We start from the raw sequence: 20,146 nt of genomic DNA, 5'->3' as shown, positions 1-20,146 counted from the left end.
ACAGAAGAGAAGAGAAGAGAAGAGAGGAGAAGAGAGGAGAAGAGAGGAGAAGAGAGGAGAAGAGAGGAGAAGAGAAGAGAAGAACAGTGTCACAAGCCAACCACAGTGTGTTTTATTGGGTGCTTCAGTAATACAAGTGCACAACAAACCACGCTGCCAGGGCAGAGGTGCCAGGGCAGAGGTGGCGGGTAGCCAGTAAATGTACAAGTCCTGCCTCTTTCACAAGCAGACCTATATATCTGTGGTCTGCCTCAAAAGCCTTTGAAAAAATACATACAGTACAAACAAAACCAAAGAGAGTAGAAGAGCATGAATTTTTCCTTTGATGCAAATCTTCCTCCTGTTCCATGCAGATAACATTGAAGACTGAAATACGAAATAAAAAATAAACACACAAAAAACCTAGTGTAAAAGTAAAAGCATATAATCTGCATTTTGTTCCTGGAGCCACTAAGAAAACGAGGGTACATACTGTATAGTTGAGGGTCAATGCCTATGAAGATAATAATAATAATTCATTTTTCAATACAATAATTCCAACATTCAGATATTGGAAAATAAAATCCCAATCTTCACTTTGTATAAAAAAGAAGCTTTCAAGTCAACAAGGAACAAAGGACAGTTCTTTACACAGAAACGGTAGATAAAAGGTTGGGGGGGAGGAGGAGGAGGAGGAGAAGGACATGAATACCGTTGCACTTAGTGAGTGTGCTTTGACAGACTGGGGAAAGAGGTAGAGAGGTACAGTGAGGGGGGTTGGGGGGTGGTAGAGGGGGGGGGGGGGTGGGGGGAGTCAGACAGGGGAGGATCTATGTGGCGTATCTCTTTGTCCACTGCTTGGCTATTCTGTCATGTTCCGTTCTGTTGGTCAGGTATTGTGTGGCGATGCTCCCCACCAGAGGGTCAGCTGTAATGACAGAGGAAGTGGGGAAAGTTGCTGATCAGAACATGTATTCATGTATTGAGACTCACAGGTATGGCGTTAGTGAGAGAACAGTGAGAGAGTTCAGAGCGCTGAAATAAATAAATAAATCACATTGTTGACCATTGCTTCGACTTTTTCGTCTAAGGCAACTTTTTACAGCTACTGTTCCATTGTGTGAAGGTAATGCTGTTACAATACGGTAGAGCAGACAACTCCTCTGCATGAGACAACTATTTAGCCTACTGAATCAGCACAAATACGACATGGCACTTGGTCTGAAAACACCAACTGACACAACGGTTGGTACATGTTCCTGACCAAAGAAAGTTTGCTGTGTTTTGTGCAAACAAAATGACAATTGCAAACAAACTGAACTGTTTGTTTGTTCGCTGGTGCTGTACTGATGAAATGCTGTGACTCTGCGAAGCCACTGCAGTCCAACCCACCAACCATTAGTGATTAGTGGTGGGGGGTTTCGTGGCTGCTGCTCCTACTCCAACAGCAGCATCAAATCAGGGAGGGTTTAAAACACAATTTGAAAGGTTTATAGACCTGACTTTGAAGTGGTTCTGGTAAATTATTTAACATCGTATCTGTTGGTTTGGTATTGGATTGGATTCAACTTTTTTTGTCATTGCAGAGTACCATGAAATGTATTTTTTTGCTCTAGGCACAGTCAGCCATAGGATAACGTTAAGTGCCTTGCTCGAGGGCACAACGGCTAGGGTTGGGTACCGAAAATCGGTACCGGTAGGTACCGGTTACTTTACATTCGGTATGTACTCGTACCGAATCGCAAAGGAGATTTCGGTGCCTCATTTCGGTACTTTTCTATCTCGCTCCGGTGTCAACTGGTGACTCGTGATGTCACATCGCCTGTAAAATTTCCACTCAGTGAAAGCAGCGAGTACGGAAGGATAACGAGAAGGTTGCTAATAGCAACTTCCGCTAGCGGGTTGGCATAACGCGACGCTCGACTTATGGGAGCGTTCCGTAAACTCGTTCTGGAATTCTGATCACCACTCGTGGAATGCCTTCTGTCCAATCAAATAACTTGCTCCCCTTATGACGTCGGGCCCAGTGTGCGCTGCGACGCTCTCAGAGCGAGTTTACGAACGCAAGCCTTTGATTGGACAGTGCACTCCAGGATTCGACGCGTCTGTTGATGACGTAGTGCGGATGTGTGGCCGCGTAATATTCTGATGTCCTTGAGGGGCTGCCGAACAAGTGTGTACTCGTATTCGACATCAGTACCAACGATAGGCACCCCCAGCTTAATGGAGTCCCCAAGGCTCAGGAGTTTTATTTTCATTTATTTTAATTTGAGTGTATATTTAACTAATATATATTGTGCCTCAGCAATAAAAAAGTGAAAAGCTGTTTAATGTTGTCGACCGTGTTATTATATATATATATATATATATATATATATATATATATATATATATATATATGTCATTTTTAAAAATCAAAAGTACAGAATTAAGTACCGTTTTGGTACCGGTACCGTTTTTAAAGTATCGGTTAGGTACCGGTACCGGATAAAACCCAAACGGTACCCAACCCTAACAACGGCAGTGGTAGGCACCTTAGATATGATGCCAGCAACCCTCCAGTCACTAGTTCACATGCAGGTCCCTCCTGAGGCGGGGATCAAACCAGCGATCTTCTGATTGCTAGCCGGCCTGTACCTGCCGCCCTGAATGGTATACGTTTCCTCACAATGTGATACAGGATCAACGTCAGATTTGTGTATATTGATGTCTGCTGTAATGGAGTGGTATGGAACCTCAAAACACGCACAAAGTATTCTGTTTGTGCAAACATGAAAAAAAACGTTGCACAAACTGAAAGCGGTGCTGAAACATTTAGCACTCTTACCTGGGTTACAGTCTGTGAGCAGGGAGCAGATGGACAGCAGCACCTTGGAGATGGTGAGGGCGGGGCTCCAGTTGTCCTTGAGGATGTCCAAACAGATCACACCCTGGCTGTTGATGTTACAGTGGTAGATCCTCGTGCGAAACGTTACCTGGCAAGAAAAACACAGAGTTTGTGGATCAGAACCCTTTGTGCAGCAATTGTGACAGAAGACCGCCGTCTTAACTGGCTAAATTGAGTCTAGCAACAATGAGAAATATCCTTCCTTTGCTGAGGCAATTCCTTGTCGTTATGCTCCAGCAGAGCTCTATCATATCATGGAAGGCGGCCAACTATTTCTGTGACAGTTTCTCACAAAGACAGGTTTGACTTCACTATAACAGCCACCAGAGAGCAGCATAGTGCATAACCAGAAGCACAACACCATAACAATTAGTCATAGGATAAAAAAGACAAACAACAATATGCTTATTCCTAATCTTGCCATTACTCATGTGGTCATTACTGAGGGGAAAACAATTTGTGAATATTTGCTTCCGGGTGGACTTGTGTGAGGGATTAGAGCTCATTGTTTTCGGTTGGTTCCAAACATGCTCACCTCAAACCTTTGTACAACAAACCTCCACCCCGACAAGGCTGTTGACTACTCCGCCTGTGATTGAACATGAGCCTGACATCTGTTTAGACCTGACACCTCCTCACCCCTCCAATCATCAGACATCTGGACAGCCTGACCTCGACCTTCTAGAGGAAACTTCTAATGAGCCTTGGCATTCCCAAACACACGTCAAACAGGACATTATAAATAACCCCCACAACCCCCACCCGGTTCTCACTGCCTCGCTCTGTTCCTGAGAACTAAAAAATGGGGTCATATCTAACCCGGCAAGCTTGTTAAACTGGGGATTCATTCAAGCCTCTGGAAGCGTGTGAGGCTCTGGATAACATCCCCATCCTGGTCAGTGAGTGTTCACCATGGCTCTGAAGGAGTGTGTCCACTGAGGCGGAGTGTATCGCAGGGTATGGGCAAAGGGAAGGGGATTGGCTGCAGATCACAGTGAGGGGGAAACACTTGAACCCTCTGGCTACACAGAGCAGAGCTGGAGCCTGTGGATTTGTTTGAGTCTGCTGTCAAACACAGAGCTGGTGGTTACACAGCTCAGAGAGAGAGAGAGAGGGGGGGAGAGAGAGGAGGGAGGTGGGGGGAGTGAGAGGGGGAGAGAGAAAGAGGGCAGAGTAGACAAAGAACAAGCGAGAGAGAGGGAAGGATGGAGAGAAAGAGAAAAAGGGGGAAAGGAAACAGAGAGAGTAAGAGAGTCAGAATGAAGGCAAGTGAGAGGGAAATTGGGGAGGAAGAAAAAGCCTGTGCACATTTCTATCACCTCATAATGACTTCCACTGAACCACAAATAATACACTGAAGCAAACGTAGACTAAACCTTCGACTGAAGACCCATCTCTTCAGGCTACACCTTAACTGTCCCTCCTAAGACCTCTTCATCTGCTCTAACCCCCTGTACAGTTTCTCTACTCAAACTCTACTCTGGCTGCAACGTTTGCAGGAAAAGTGCTATACAAATAACGGTTATTATTATTACTGTATATATTAATATAATAATTCTTCCTTCTTCTTGCATTATGACATGTGACATTATGACACATACCATTATTTCTTTCAATGACTGATGGATAGATGATTCATTCACTTAGACAAATGTATTTGTTGTAAGTCGCTTTGCATAAAGGCGTCTGCTATGGCAAAAATATAAATGTAAATGTAAACTGAACATTGAAACTGGTAAGCTTGCAGGAACAGACCTGATTCTCAAGAAGTAAATCTAGCTGTTGAAATGACATTAAAGCATGACATCAGTTTTCTACAGAGGGAGAGAAGCGTCCAGAACAGCTTTAATAATAATATTAATAATAATAATAAATTAGACTTATATAGCGCTTTTCTAGACACTCAAAGACGCTTTACAAACTGAAAAGATCAAGTAGTAATAATAAAAAGAAACAAAAAAGAAATAAAAGAAAGTATAGGGGTCTAATTCATTTTTAGATTACTAAATCTAAGTGTCTTTGTAGGACAATCTACTCTGGATACTGCAATTACACCTAGACCTAAAGCTATAAACCATGTGTGGCCGTTCTCTGACCTTGGGTGGTTTGAAGGGGTAGTCGGGGGTGAAGGCGATGTCGAGGAAGAAGACCCCTCCCTCGTAAACAGAGCCTGGTGGTCCCAGGATGGTTGACCTCCACTCATAGATGTTGTCTCCCTTGGGACCAGCGCTGGAACGGAAAACAAGAGACGTGTCAATATGTTAAGGAACTCTGCACATCAGAATCGACTCATTTCTACTGAAACCGGTGGCAAAAAGAGATGGCGAGAGATGAGGTAAATGCTAGCATCTGACAGGTTAACGACAGATATATGTAAGTCTTAGGCCTGTATCCAGAGATTTAAATCCAGAAGTCTGCTCGAACACATTCATGAAACAAATAAAAATGTGCAACAAAACATTCCCAAAAATAAAGCCATCATCTGTCAACTGCCAATTTTGGTTAGTTACAGGAATTTATTTTCACAATTGGAAAACAATCAAACAAGCATTAATTCGTATAACATATACACTGCAATGTCATTGTATCTCCATAGTCCTTCATTAGATGAGTAGTTATTCTGAATGGGGGTGAAGGTCACATCTGCCGTACAGGCTGGTAATTAATGCCATTTCCATATTAAGACTCACTCCATCCCCCCGTTCCCTCCCCCACCGGTGTTAGGAAGGCCCTTGCTGGAGCAGTGCCAACACAGGACTGGGACAACGTCCAGATCAGAAAGCCCAGGACAATGAACAATCCCTCAGATGTCATGTAATTACTGTGCATGATCTTTAACATGGACAAAACAAACATGCACCATTGCGCACGCACACACAGACCCACGTACGCACTTGCAGAAACACACAAACAGACATGCGCATAAACAGACACACCTACGCACATGCAGAAACACACACGGTCACGTGCACACAGTCACACAAGCACACAGACACGAGCACATGCACACACACACCTGAGCACACGCACGCACGCAGAGACACAAACATGCACGCGCACACACACACACGTGCAGAGAGGGAGACACACACGCACGCAGACAAAAACATGCACGCACACACACACACACACACACAGAGAGAGAGAGACAGAGACACACGTGCAGAGAGAGGGAGACACACACGCACAGAGACACACACATGCACGCTGAAGCACGCACGCACATAGCTGCACATACTGCACGCACGCACATAGCTGTCAAAAGATATTGCCCCTCATTCTGTTTATGCTGACATGCACCAAAAACCCGTAACTGACATTTCCCAGTGGAGTGACTGCAGCAGGATATGCTTTCTCCAATAAATAATCACCTCTTACAGTGAAGTAACGTTTGTGGCTCAGAACAAGGCCATGAGAACGGATCAGTCCCCACAAATAGAATTAAAGTAGACATTTCCTCTTTGCTCTAATGTCAACATATGCTAATTTCACTAATCTTCTCTAACCATTTTTTTCCCCTCCTAATGCCACTGTTCTAAGCCTTCTTTAATTAGCTAATTACGATCCCTTTCTCCTCAGGGTCTTACATCTTTTTCAACAGTTATTTTTGTGTCAATAAGAGGCCTGCAAATCTGCCCCTCTTGACAAGGCACAAAGAAAATGTGCTGTATATTTTGGTATAATTTGCGTGAAAAACTGAGCATCACACACAGAGGACTGCCATGTCGGTGCGCTGCAGGTTAACATGGCAGATGTTAACTATTCATAGTACGTTACGAATCTAATAAATGTTGAGATGCTCCTTAGACGAGCTCGCCGTAGAGTTGGTTGTTTATAGTGAAAATGAGTGCCAGACGCAGCAGGAAAAACGTGTTGATGTGGCGGGGAGTGGGGAAGAAGTTGTCAACAGAGGTGTTAAACCATCAAATCTCTCATCTACTGCGTGGCGCTCCAGGTCATCAGGTGACGGAAAAAGCCTCGGTTTCTGATCTGTGTGAAGGCAATTTCCTCCCCAAACACTTGAGAATAAAACTTTTGATTTACAATTCACACTTCACACGATTCAGGTTAGCGAGACATATGTACATAGTAGCATGACGCTATCCAGAAGCGTACCTCACACTGAGCCAGAGACTTTTGAAGACGCTTTCAAGCCTAGATGAGAAAGATGGAGATGATATGAGACGGCAACGCAGCGGGGCTCCACTCCGCACTGCGACCTCTGTGTAGATCTGACAACCGCGGACCTCTGGGTAAACCTAGGCTAAGTCAATAGTTTAAAGTGCATGTCACAACTGCCGGTTGCCCGGCAACATGAGCTGAGGATCATACCAGAGATTGTATATACTGAGACTGAGAGAGAGAGACTGCTTAATTAAGATGTCCACTGAGTCAGCATCCTTGAAGGGTTATTGGAAACAGTGTGTCCCTTACACCATGTTCCCTGGTGCGGCGATGAAGAGAGATGGTTTACAGCAGATCCTATTGACCAAGTCCAAAACCAAAACCAAGGCTAAAGCTAACAAGCGTACAAGGGCAGGTTACGGCTTATGACTTGCTAACTTTGGCTATGATTCTAGAGTACATGACTCAACAATAACGCACAGTAATTTCACCTCTAGTTGAAGGACTGCAGCTATCCAACCTTTATAGGACCACATTTACATAGCGTTTGAACAAGAGCAACATTTAGGCTACACTGGTGTAACACAGTTTCATTCTTGTCTGAAAACAACTAGCCACAACGTTTGCACCAGTGCTTCGCAAATCTGGCCCATAGAACACAAAATGTCAAGTCGCTAGAGGGGCTTGGAGAAACAAAGCATCTCAATTCACTATTTGTCTTGTGGCATAATCGGACATCCAGACTGCAACTGCATGGCCTCAATATATGGATGGTATGATACCCCAACAGTCCTCATTCTCTCCTCATCTCCTCTCTATCTATAGCTATGGGAAAACACTTCCCCCATTCATCCAAACAGATAGGCTACACTTTGGTCCAATACACCAGACGTTAAACATAAAACAGTGCTTAGGAGCTCCACGGCTATGCCTTGTAATAATATCCCCTCTGTGCAGCGAGCAATATTGAATCTGCTGTATGTCGGTGGAATTCTTTGATTCAGTGAGTATTTGGGTCATTTGTTCCAAGAATCTGGGATACAGTGCGGGTGTCTGTGAGAATCCGCCACTGCCCCGTCCTTTGAGATTACACTCATGGGGGAAATGGCTTGGACAGCTGGAGTGCTGCGTCCACAACAGAATACACAAATAAAACACTTTAGAGGACTGATTCACATGGCTTTCCTATCGCTGTGAGACTCGCCCATCTTTTTTTGTTCGTTTGTTTATTTCAAGAAGAAATAAAAGCAAAGGAAAAACATGAAATCGTCCTCAGTTTGCACGCACACCTTGCATCATTATCAAATAGAATGAAACAGGATGCACGGAAAGCTAAATATTGCTATTACAGTCAACGAGTAAAACAATATGGAATTGTTCAATTAACGACAGAAGCCTCCTCTGCAGCAGAAATAATCATAATAATCTCAGCCATTGAGATAAATATAATGAACATGACATTTTTGGATCAATATGGGTACACCTAAATCCTCCTGATCATGGCCTACTGTAACACGTTTCAGTGTGAAGTAATGAAGAAAACACATGCTGCAGTGATGCCCACCTACAGGCAACAAAGACATTCTCAAGTGTCTCAGTTTTGTTCCACTAGACAGAAAAGACCTAAGCACAAAGGTCCTTTCTGAAAATAGGTGACTGCATCAGAATCTGAATTATTTTTTATTGCCAAGTATATTCGACTAGGGGTGGGCATCAATGATCGACGATCGATAATTGATCGATAAGGATCTTGGTCGATCACAAAATATTTTGCTCGATAATCGGTAATAAATTGGATTTAAAAAAATAAAATAATAATAATGGAAATTAGTTTGGCCACGTTATGTGTGAGAAATGAACTTTGGATTCGCCTTCGCATTGAATTTCGCAACGCAGTACGGCATGATGCATTAATTAAACAAAAGAAGGTTTCCTCGGTTGGCCAAATTAGCGCGGACCTACCTCTGCATCCCCGCAACCTCGGTGCCCTCGGAGCGAGTGTTTTCTGCGGCTGGCCTAACTGTCACCAGATTGTGTTCGTCTCTCACCCCTGAACATGTTAACATGATCATCTTTCTGAACAAGAACCAGTAGGCCTGCCGCCTACAGTCTCTCGCTGGAGTTTAAATTTAAGTTAAGCTGGACGCTCTTAAGGACACTAACGTTTTCAGTCATCCTCCTATTTGTGAGTAACTGTTTTTTTACTGCTCCTATGGTGAGTTACTTATTTTCTATATTTTTATTTATAATGTAAAATGTGTTTTTAAGTTAAACAATTTAGGCTACTCACTGCCTTGTTTAAGAGGATTGTTATCTGACTGTAGTGTCTAGTTTGAATGTGAATGAATGAATGTGTGCAATAGCAACACAAATAACGTTTTTTCCCCAAGGAAAACATGCTTGTTATTTCTGCCCTAGTTTTTTTTTTTTTTATGAAAAAAAAAGCTTATCGATTAATCGATAATTGGTCGTTAATTCTTGCGATTATCGAAAATGATTTTTATCGTTTGCCCAGCCCTTGGTGTGGTTGGTGCATAAGACAACAATATAATAAAAAAACAACAACCATGTAATAAACAACACTATAGTAATTGTCTTTTTAAACTATGACAGAGGGGCAGTAGAACAATAATTATGTATGCTGTACACTACAGCACTGTACAAGAGCCCTACTTCTTAATTAATTCACTTCATGCTTGTTGTAGTTACTGGAAACTATCTATAACACTCTGTGATCCATAAGTAAGGAGACCGGGCATAATTTCCATATATATTGAATGACCTTTCCCTTGAGTAGCACAATGCTACAGTGTGTATGAGACTGGGGCACGCTTTGCCCCATTTAACCGTCTATATTACCTTGGTACAGACACTTACGGCAATCTACAGATTGTGCCAACGTGAGATAACCTTTATCATATGGCATGTGGATTGTATTGTAATCTCTGTCAATTCTGTGACTTTCCCTAGGCTATCTGCTGCATTGTCAGCTCTGATAATTCTCCCTGACATCAGGGCAGCAGATGACTTGATGAGGCAGATGTGGACAGCTGATCAGCCATTGTCGTTTCTCCTGCCTATGACAGACATGCTTTGCTGATGTTCTAATGTTGCCTCCCAATTATCAGGGATATTGCTGGTTAGAGTGTTTGGTGAAAAGAAGGCTTAAAACCGAGATCATTTTAGAGGGTTCTCGTTTTGAGGAGATTGGATGCAACCAGAAGTGGACAGCGGTTTATTTTATAATTCACAAGGGGTTGTGCGAGGTGAGCTGTTGTTTTCTGTTATGAGCTCAGCTCAACTGAACTGTGTAGGAGGAAACCATATGATTTCAAGAATGCAGTGCAGTGTTACAATCTGACCTTTGACATGAGCTGTGCACTCGAAGACTAGACCAGACTAAAGGTTATGAGAGGGCAACGTGTTCCTCATCTGCCACTATTAGCTTGTTGACCCATTATGTTTCCACCAGACAACTTTGTGCAGACATGACCAAACCAACAACCAAATGCAGACAGAACTGTCAATATGTAGACAAAAATGTGTCTAGCCACAGATGTTGGCCAGAGGGTCAGGCAGGATAATTATACTAGACTCAAGGCAGCATCAAGGCGGCACAAACCAAAAAGCACTCTGAATTTTGGAAACCCGAGTCCTACCAATCACGGAGTCATTGGAATACACCTCACCTCAACCTCTGGTGTCGAACTGCCCATCACTGCCCGTGGTTCGGAAAGCACAGTTTATTTGATCCATTTATCCTTTTTATTTATGCAGGTATATAATAATAAGACCAACCATGGATTTTGGCCGAGCGTCGAGTTGACATATTCCTGGCCTGCTTTCGCACACACACATGCTTTCGCCCCGGTCCTTTAGAGTGATTGTGTGAATAAGTGTAAGTGCACATTTTACCGTGTGGAGCAGCTAATGTAATATTGTCCTCATAAAAGCACAGGGAGCACCCTCAATCCTCTCATGGAAAATCGTCTTTATTTACAGTCGGATGATGTACTCGGTACAACGGATCCTATTCTACATGGCCGTTTTGAATAATGGCATTCGAAAAACCTCTCCGCTCCTCAAAACACTCAGCCACTAGAGCTGTTTAGTAGGTTTCTGGGTAAAAAGGTCTGACAGCGGACCGCTACAATAAGAGCTAATAAGTAACGGAGGGACTTAACCGGTAATTGAATGTGAATCAGAGTGTTTTCAAGGTTTTGAACACTGCCATGTGCAAATAGAGCCATTATGTGTATTATATTCACCATTCCAGTTCATTTGCCTCAGGCACATTTTTTCCTCTCCTAATAGCATACTCATTCAGTTAAGATATTCTATTCTATCTGCGCCGCTGTGGTTATCAGAACAGGAACTTTAATGAAGCAATCTTACTTTAGCCTGACCGTGAACGAGCCCGAGTCCAATTACTGTGGAGCTTAACAGCCGAGGTGACACCTCCTTCTCCCTGCCTCTCGTCTGTATTTTCTCAAATGACATGGGTTTGTTTTTAAATCAAACCTTTTACTGTTCATCTCCGCAATGAATACTGCAATTACTGTGTGGTTTGTCGCTAAAAACACACATTTACGAGGAAAATTGGTGAACATGAACATACTGTAAGTGGTTCATCACTCCAACTGAACATCACATTTACCTCAAGGGAGACTAGACAATTTCACATGATGGTTCGCTCAATTGCTTTAAGTTTGTTTCCGAAAGGAAATGTGTCATTTACTAAAAAGGTACCTAAAGCCACAATCTGTGATTCGAAAAACAAAACGTCAGCCCCGCCACATTAAGTGGATCATACAGAACCCTGGATGAAAGGCCTGACAGTCTGTGACATCAATATGGGATATATTTTCAGTATATACATTTTACAAAAACAAACCACATGTTTAAAAAGACACCATTCAACTCTCTGAAGTTACAATAGTCAGAGGTCTTCTGCATGCTTTTCAGTGGTTAAGATATTTCGTAGCTATACAGTGTTTGTTTATGTTGTTGTTTGGAAACATCCGTACACTGTATTTTGGGTCATCATGGGGATAAGATTCATGAGGCATCTAGGCCTATATGCGATATTCTTCAAGAATCAATGGGCAAATATCAAACGTGTGTGCGTGTGTATGTATGCATTTATGTATGTAGGCATGCATGTGTGTGTGTGTATATATGAATAAATAAATAAAGGCTCCATGAATTACATACTGTGGCTTTAAATTCAAAGTACGGTTTTGTCACCAGGTGGTGGTAATCAGATGTTGTATAATGTAGTTTTCACTCTCAATCCGTGTCCTCTATTCTAATTCTTCAGGATGTCTCGGAGGAACACAGACTTTGGTGGGATAAGCATTTTTTTCACTTTGCATCCTTGCTGCTGCCTGCAGCAAGCTTCTTATGCAGTGCAAATGTTTGCCTCTGGGCTCAAATGAATAATGAAGAGCATATATCATTATCACAATACACAGGCTTTGCATACATGAATGACTCAAAATGATGACTCATAAAATATCACTTAACCCACAGCGATTTGGTGTGTAGCAGAGTGAAATATGTCACAACAAACAATAAAAGTAGAGCCTTAAGCTTAACAGAAAAGCACAGTGCCCTCTTCGGTCTCCGAGCCATTTAACCATGATGATCACATGTTTTTTGCTGTGTCTCACCCCAGACAGAACCGTTCTAAGGCAGCCATTTGCCCTCAAGGCTCAGGAAATGGACCTGTTACCGGGAGGTCAATGATTAAGAGTGGTGCTGTTGGACCTTCCATGAAGCACTCAATTTGTATCAAGAGTAACAAGTGTCGTCCATCTGTGTGTAATGCAGTCACATCGTCACATCAAACCAGTTCAACTGTATTTATTTGTAAAAGTAGTGAAGGCTTTGAGTAAAAGGTTTGTTCTCAAACAAAATGGCATTACTCATCATGTTATTACTAGTTGTCACCACTTCATGTCTGAGATAATCATTAACATTACTGTTTATTTTAACAAGCCATAGAAATAACGAAGACGGTTAAAGATATCCTTTGACTCTTCCTCTATTGTTTGTGGCTCAGAGAATCCCATTAAGCTTTGAGATGGTATCTCTGCCAAAGTGGTAATGGAATTGCAGAGCGACTGTTTACTTTTGACTTATTTGTTCGCTTGCCAAAGATTCTACTGTTTGCTTTCACGTCAGATGTGGATTACCATTCTGTCAGTTTCAATGACCTAAACCACTTCTGTGAAACCAGTTGTGTAATGGCAGCACTTCACCGCAAAATGTCCACATGATGTTTCACACTTGGTTTCCTCTGGAATCCATTAATAACATTCTGGACAAATGTTTGCAAGAAGTACCTTGCAAATGAGGACATTGAGAATCCAATGACATGCATGAATCAAGACGGGCAGTGTTGGCTGTCAAACAAGTGCCGCAGTGGAAAACATTAAGGATGAATTAATACAAGATGCTGTCTGGGGTCTGGAACATAGCAGTTACCATCATTTACTCAAAGATGATTTTCTTTCCACTCAAAACTTTCTCCGCAAAGAGAAGAGCCATTAAGAAAACTCACTCTTGAGTAGAAACGTCAAGTTTGCTGCACTAGCTAAGCTAACTATTACCTACTCCCCCATGTGTGCTATATGATACACAGATGTTGACATCTTTTGTAGTGATTTGATGTAACCAATCTGAAAAGGTCAAGATCAGGTTCAATATGTTTAGACTAATCTTCAATGTATTCATGAACTTGTTGATTAGACAATGACACATGCATGAGGACACATTTGACCAATCTATATGGTTGACTCAAGTCCATTTACTGGTCTCTTAAACCAAATCTTGGAGATTCACTCTACAATTCCTGGAAGTTGAACTGATCAAGGAGAATCCTGGTCCTCTCACACCACCCCCCCCCCCCCCCCCCCCCCTCCCTTCACCCCGCCGCATCCCTCCAACCCCTCATAAATATTGATATCATCCCCACTGTGGCTAATGGCAAGACTGTGAAAAATGATTCTGAGTTTGTCACTCCCCCAGAATCCCAGAGGAGCACGGTCGCCACGGTAATAAGCAGCCGTCACAGACGTAGAGATGATCCCTTCAACCACAGAGGGCTCGAGGTCTGTGGGCATTGGTTGGTTCTCCTGTGACATTGACATGCTACAGCAGCACAGGATGCATGTAGACAGACTAGACTAACAACTAACAAACAAAAAAACAGCTGGGTATTGTCTGAGAAACCATGCTGACATTTCTCAGAGACCCGGCTTTCCCTGTTGGGGCATCTTGAGGGCCTTACATCATGCTGTTTGCTTTCAGGGGTTAGCAGAAGCAGTGTGCGCTGGTGATTGACAGTGCTATATGAACCTGTTTTGAGAGTGAATCTGGTCTCACAAGAGTTCTTCCCTGAAAGTGTGTCAGTATTTGTACCTCTACTGTAACATTCAGTCTGAGTACAAGTGCTATTTTGATTTGATATTTTCACACATTTGACATGTGGAGAGAACATTAGCTGCCTGTACGAGAGTTAATTACAATGTCATATCATTTTCAGTTTCAAAAGTGCTTCCACATTTGGGGCATGACAATGGTATGGTGGTGAGAGAGCCGTCACAACATGCTGAGTAAGATGGCACTTGAAGTGACTTAAAAAGACTGGCTGGCAGTTGCTGCCCTTGTAAATGGTGGCAAAACACCACCACCGGGCTCAAATTGTGGAAAAAGCATATTTTTTCCTAACAAATATTGAGCACTGCAGCGCTTATGAAAGACAACAGTGTCAACCCAAGGTAAGATTGGGATAAAGCAGAACAGGAACTGAATGATCCAACAACACTAACCATTACCTTCAGCCTTTCAGGATATAACTTCTTGATTCAATTTGCAGCCCTGTCAATGAATCTCAAGAGATCGTGTTTTATTACATGATGAAAAGACTAGGAGCCTCTCTCTCCGGCTAGGACAACGGCTATGTCTGTGGGCCTTTCACCAGGAAGAAATGGGAAAGAAATATATGACATGGTCCCAGCTCTAAATGTTGAATGCACTGAGGTGATCTTTTTGACACGACACTCACTCTTTCTCCTGAAGGGGCCAAGAGGCAGTGACACCGTTTGCGGGTGAAATAAGGTGGAAAAACCTCTGGGGCTAACCGTAATAGAGTAAACGGGATACAAAGAATGACATTGACTTTGACATGCTCTTGTTCATGCAAATGGTTTATTGTCCTCATTATTCGCTTAATGAAATCGTTAGCTATGCGCATTCTTTGACCCTAATTATTACACTATAACAATTGATCTTGAACATTTAATTTGGATGTGTTATAAAATAAAACTGAGCTTTTTTATAATTTGGGATTAATAAGTATAATGAAACACACAAAGAGGATTATCTAAAAGAGGCCTAATTGTTTCCTATGCAACTGGTTCTTTTTTTGCCGAAGATGACTGCTAAATTTCCGTCCATGATTACTTTACTGTCAAATGACTTCCTTGTACCCTCCAGCTAAATCCTTTCAAGCAAGCCAACCTCATTTTTAGGAGGCCATTGAAACAGATTACCAGAGACCCTCAAGGAAAATGTGTAAATACTCAATACCTAATATCCTTTGCAGTCTGCATTGACAAAACTCCATTTTGAATTAAAATGAAACGGTTACCTACATGTTTATCATTGAGGCCACTCAGGCCAGCAAGGGTTTAAAATCACACCCAGTGAGAGTGATTAGTTCATGCACTGGTGAAGCAATAGTGCACTCCTCGGTGACTCATAGAAAGCCATTTCCCTTTATTGTTTTTAACAGGTGTCTATAAATGGATTCAAAATGGTTGAGAAACGTCAACATTCTTCTAATGTACTCCATCCTGTGTATATCCCTCAGCAAATGCCTAATCTTCCCTTGCCTGGCCTCCATTTTCTTTCCTAATTTGCCTTTGAGTGCCGGGCCTGAGGTAATTATGGTGCTGTTATAAACAGGGGGATAATCAATGACAACGTCACTTTATGTTATTTAAGTTAATAAGGGCTGGCTCCTGCACACAGTCCCTGAGGGATGGCTTTTGTCATCCTGTGAGGCTGATGCACATGTGGTCCGCCACTCTCCAGCCGACCATATCTCTTCCTCAAAGGACGGACAGCGGCACACAATAACCATTGTCTGTGGTAAATCCCCAGCAGAACAGGGAGCCACACGATAACCGAAACAGCTTTTAAAGTCACACCACTTCATTTCCTTTCTGTGTGTGTGCCTTGAACCAAACATATTGTATAAATGCTGGTTTTGATATGTGGGTGTCTGGTGTTATAAAGAGAACAGCAGCTAAAAACAGACTTCTATCCACACATTGGGAGACTACCATCTCATATTGTAATACCTAAGTAGAAACAGCAGCCGTAAGAAACAAAGTAGAAACAGCAGCCTTAAGAAAACCTTAATCCATGAGAGAAACAATGCTTTGAATTCCAAACCAGTAACAAGTGCTTTTCTACAAAAGATAGCTTTCCTTACCTGCAATTTGGAGGTGGGTCTAGTGTAATTTCCGCAAGCTCTTTCTGAATCCTGAAAAATAAAGTTAAGGGCAATTTGTTTAGAGGCAAAGTTTAGAGGCAATTTTACTCAACAAGACAACGTCACTTGTGAGGGACAACATTAACATGAAATAAACTATATTATTCTGAAGAGGTTAAACAATGATTAACATGCACTACATTGAAATGTAACCAATCAGTCTTAAAGGTATGTCACATTCATTTCATGTGAGTCAGGCATTGGGGAACACTAATGCACCACATTAGATGAAAGAGTGCTGTTAAGCAGTAGGGTCTTAATGTTAAACTCTGATTTGCAGACACACACACACACACACACACACGTGCACGCGGGCACACATACACGCACACACAAAGATGTTCAAAACCTTAAGAGCTGTTATACATGCACGGGAGCCTGCAGCCAACCCTTGCTCAACTGGTTGCAAAATCCTGTCGTCGCCTTGCCTTCTGAGAATGAACACTTCTCTGGCAAGGATAGGTGGGGACAGAGGGTGTTCAGTGTGTGGAACAAGTCCATTCAAACAAATGGAACTGATGCGTGAAAGTGCGGCTATCATCTTAACCAGCTGTCAACTGCCTGGTGTGCATAATCATATGGCACAGTACACCGTTTCGTTTCTTCACATCTTGTATGGATTAAACAGAGTTTTTTTTAAAAATAATATTCTTTTTATATAAATTAAATGGCATCGATGAGTAAGAATGCCCTCAGGAGCTGTTGGCATGACATCATAATTTCACACCTCCCTAGCACAGGGGAGGTGCTCAAACCTGCTCTACCTAAATACCACTAGGCTTGTTTTGAACATCTGTGTGTTTGTGTGTGTGAGTGTGTGTGTGTGTGTGTGTGTGTGTGTGTGTGTGTGTGTGTGTGTGTGTGTGGCATGGCTTCAGCATAACAGGAGCCACTTTACAGGTCTCCAGATCAGAGTTTAATGTTAAGACCCAACAAAGCCAAACTCATGGGCTTACCTTTTGGCACTCGTTGAGAGTTTGGCGGCAGTTTTACTTGAGATCTTGGTCTCCTTCTTTTTGGGCTGTTGTTGTGCTTGTTCCCGCTCCTGTTCCGGGGGTACCGATTCCCTTTGTTCGATGTCCGAGCTTCCCCCACTGGTACTGGGGCTGTCGTCCGGTCTCTGCACCTCACTGGACATTGTGGCCCTGCAAAGGGACACAGAACAATGTCTTGAAGCTCCTACTGGATTTATATACGCCATTAACACACAAGTGGTATAACAGTAGCCTACCAAGGTCATTTTAACTAAATTAGAGTTACTTGAGGACTGCATCACTGCCACGGTTGGGCAGTATACTTTTTCATAATCATTGTTTTGTTAGAATGTTATTTTTGACATTACTCCAAAGAGGAAATTCTTTGCCCAGTCTCATATGTTACCTAGACAGAGAAGGAGGTTAACATTTACAGTAGACATGTGACAGATGACAGATGAGGTGACTTGTGTGTCACACACCGGAGGGACGAAGCTAATAAAGTCAGTTTACAACTGCAAAAACTTATCAAAGATTCACAAAGATTCAATTTGACTGAGCAGGCTTAAACATTGGGTCCCAATATCCATTTTATGGTTATGCATCATAGGCTACATCTTACATGGAGATGAAATAGCCTTGAAGCATCTCACTATGAATTGAGTGAACAAAGCCCAAAAGATGTACTGGACTCGTCAAGTCAACAGAGGCAACGTGTAAGAAGCAAACTGACAATAATGCATCACATATCCTAAACAAATTAATTTAGTATCTTGACTTGTGCACGACGCTCGTGCTCCAGTGGTAAACTAACTACGCACTTCTAAAACATCCACCGTCTGATGGAGCACAGATCCAAAGACACACTTGGAACATTGCACTGCCACTGCAAAGAGCATCTCAGCATGACAGATATATCTCAGCATGAGATGCTCTTTGCAGTGGCAGTGCAATGTTCAAGTGCAAGACTTAGATGATAAACACTATTAGAAGCTTTGTGTGCCAATGCAACGAAAGCCAATACATCCATTTCAATATGTATGTATGTTGTGGTTGTTGTAAAGGCTGGTGAGTACGTGACGTTGTTGATAAGAGATAAACGGTTAATCAAACGGTGAAGTAATAGCGGGGCTTAACCGCTCTCCGTGTTTCCCGGGGGCGTTATCCCATGATAAGGACATCAACGCTGAATGTATCCACTCTGCAGACACATGTATCGACTTGCAAAAGAGAGGCGTGTAATGTAATGGCAACGTTGGTGCAATGATATCAATGCTTAAAACGTATCAGTGCAACATTGATCAAAGCTGTTTGTTCTCTCTGGGGCCTCTTTGCCCAATAACATCGGAAACAAATGTAGTATGACTTTCTTTCTTGCTCGTTGATGGGAGGTCAACAACAATTCTAGTGGGAAAAAACAAACAAACAAATAGCTCGAGACCCCCCCCCCACGACACCAATAGGAGTTGTCCCCCCAAAAAGGTTAACAAACATCATTACAGCTAACACTGCAGGGGAAAAAGAAAAGTAGCACCCGCTGTGATATATCCTGCTATGGGGGTATTTAAATGAAGAGGCCTCGGCGTTTTACAACTCATGAAAAATATGCACATAGAAAACACGTTTCACTAGAAATAGAATCCTCCAGAAAGGCAACAAGGACTTGCAAAGGCCAGCTTACGGAGGGGGGGGAACGAAACGGGCTTGCAAATGTGTTGAATCTCCCAACGTTTCTGGAAGTGTCCACCACGATGAGCATGGAGAGAGAGCCCTGCGCCTCCTGCACAAAGGGAGGCACGTCCCACACATCCCCCTCCCTCGTTGGGGGAAAACGCCACTTTCCTTTCACGGGACATTGACTTACTTTCTGCACACGTACGAACTACGAAGGACAGTTAAAGACGTGCGTTAATATTACCTGGCAGCTGGCCGTCGATGCTGTGTTCTATAGTGTAATCCCCAGGTATAAAAGTATATCCGTCTGCTCGCAGCTCGTGTCCTTGCTCTTGCTGGTTAACTGAAGCAGCGACAGAAAAGCGATTACAGAGAAACTGAAGCAGCCGGACCGCCTCCACGCGCGCTCCCGTATTGCGCCTCGCACGCGCGCTCCCGGATTGCGCCTCGCACGCGCTGCTCGTGCACAACGCGACGGTCGCCCATGATGGATGAAAAATGTGTGATGGGGCCTGAAGTTGCGACTGACTTGCATTCGGTCAACACGTTGTAGAAGCCCACGCACACACGCGGCACCTCTGTAACGGTGGTCAAAAGAAGGGACACATTAATGTTGACGTTTGTAGAGACAAGAAGTCAAGATAACGGACCATTTTGGAAAGAAGACAGTGTCGGCTAATGGTGCCTTTCCACTACAGGGTCAGCCCGGGTCAGCCCGGTTTATTATCCTTTTTCCACTGCCAAAAGTACCCGTGCCATTTCTGGTATCCTGGAGACAGGTCGACATGGAGCAGGGCATGAGGAGACAGAAACACCTAGGTATTGAGAATGATATGAAGTTAAACAGATACGTCGAGATCATGCTATCGTTGTATCGATCTGAGCCATCTGATTGTGCGGAAGTCACAGACAGTCCAACCGAGCACGGTTTGAATTCAAGCA

At 42.9% G+C, this 20,146-nt stretch overlaps 1 protein-coding gene across 1 annotated transcript; it reads right to left on the bottom strand.

The window, feature by feature from the left end:
• Positions 1–809: 809 nt before the first annotated feature.
• Positions 810–19,519, bottom strand: ube2e2 (ubiquitin-conjugating enzyme E2E 2; the record flags this gene model as incomplete). The annotated part of the gene is made up of 6 exons (XM_080540849.1): positions 19,449–19,519; positions 17,513–17,701; positions 16,497–16,547; positions 4,963–5,095; positions 2,807–2,954; positions 810–907 (listed from the first exon to the last, which is right to left on the bottom strand). The coding sequence occupies exons 2-6, from the start codon at positions 17,692–17,694 to the stop codon at positions 810–812; spliced, it is 612 nt and encodes a 203-aa protein (XP_080396975.1). The 5' UTR covers positions 17,695–17,701; positions 19,449–19,519.
• Positions 19,520–20,146: the final 627 nt, after the last annotated feature.

This window comes from Nansenia antarctica (assembly GCF_963989245.1).
Source record: "Nansenia antarctica genome assembly, chromosome: 10".
In the NCBI taxonomy this organism is placed as follows: domain Eukaryota; kingdom Metazoa; phylum Chordata; class Actinopteri; order Argentiniformes; family Microstomatidae; genus Nansenia; species Nansenia antarctica.
This window is presented reverse-complemented; position numbering and strand designations above follow the sequence as displayed.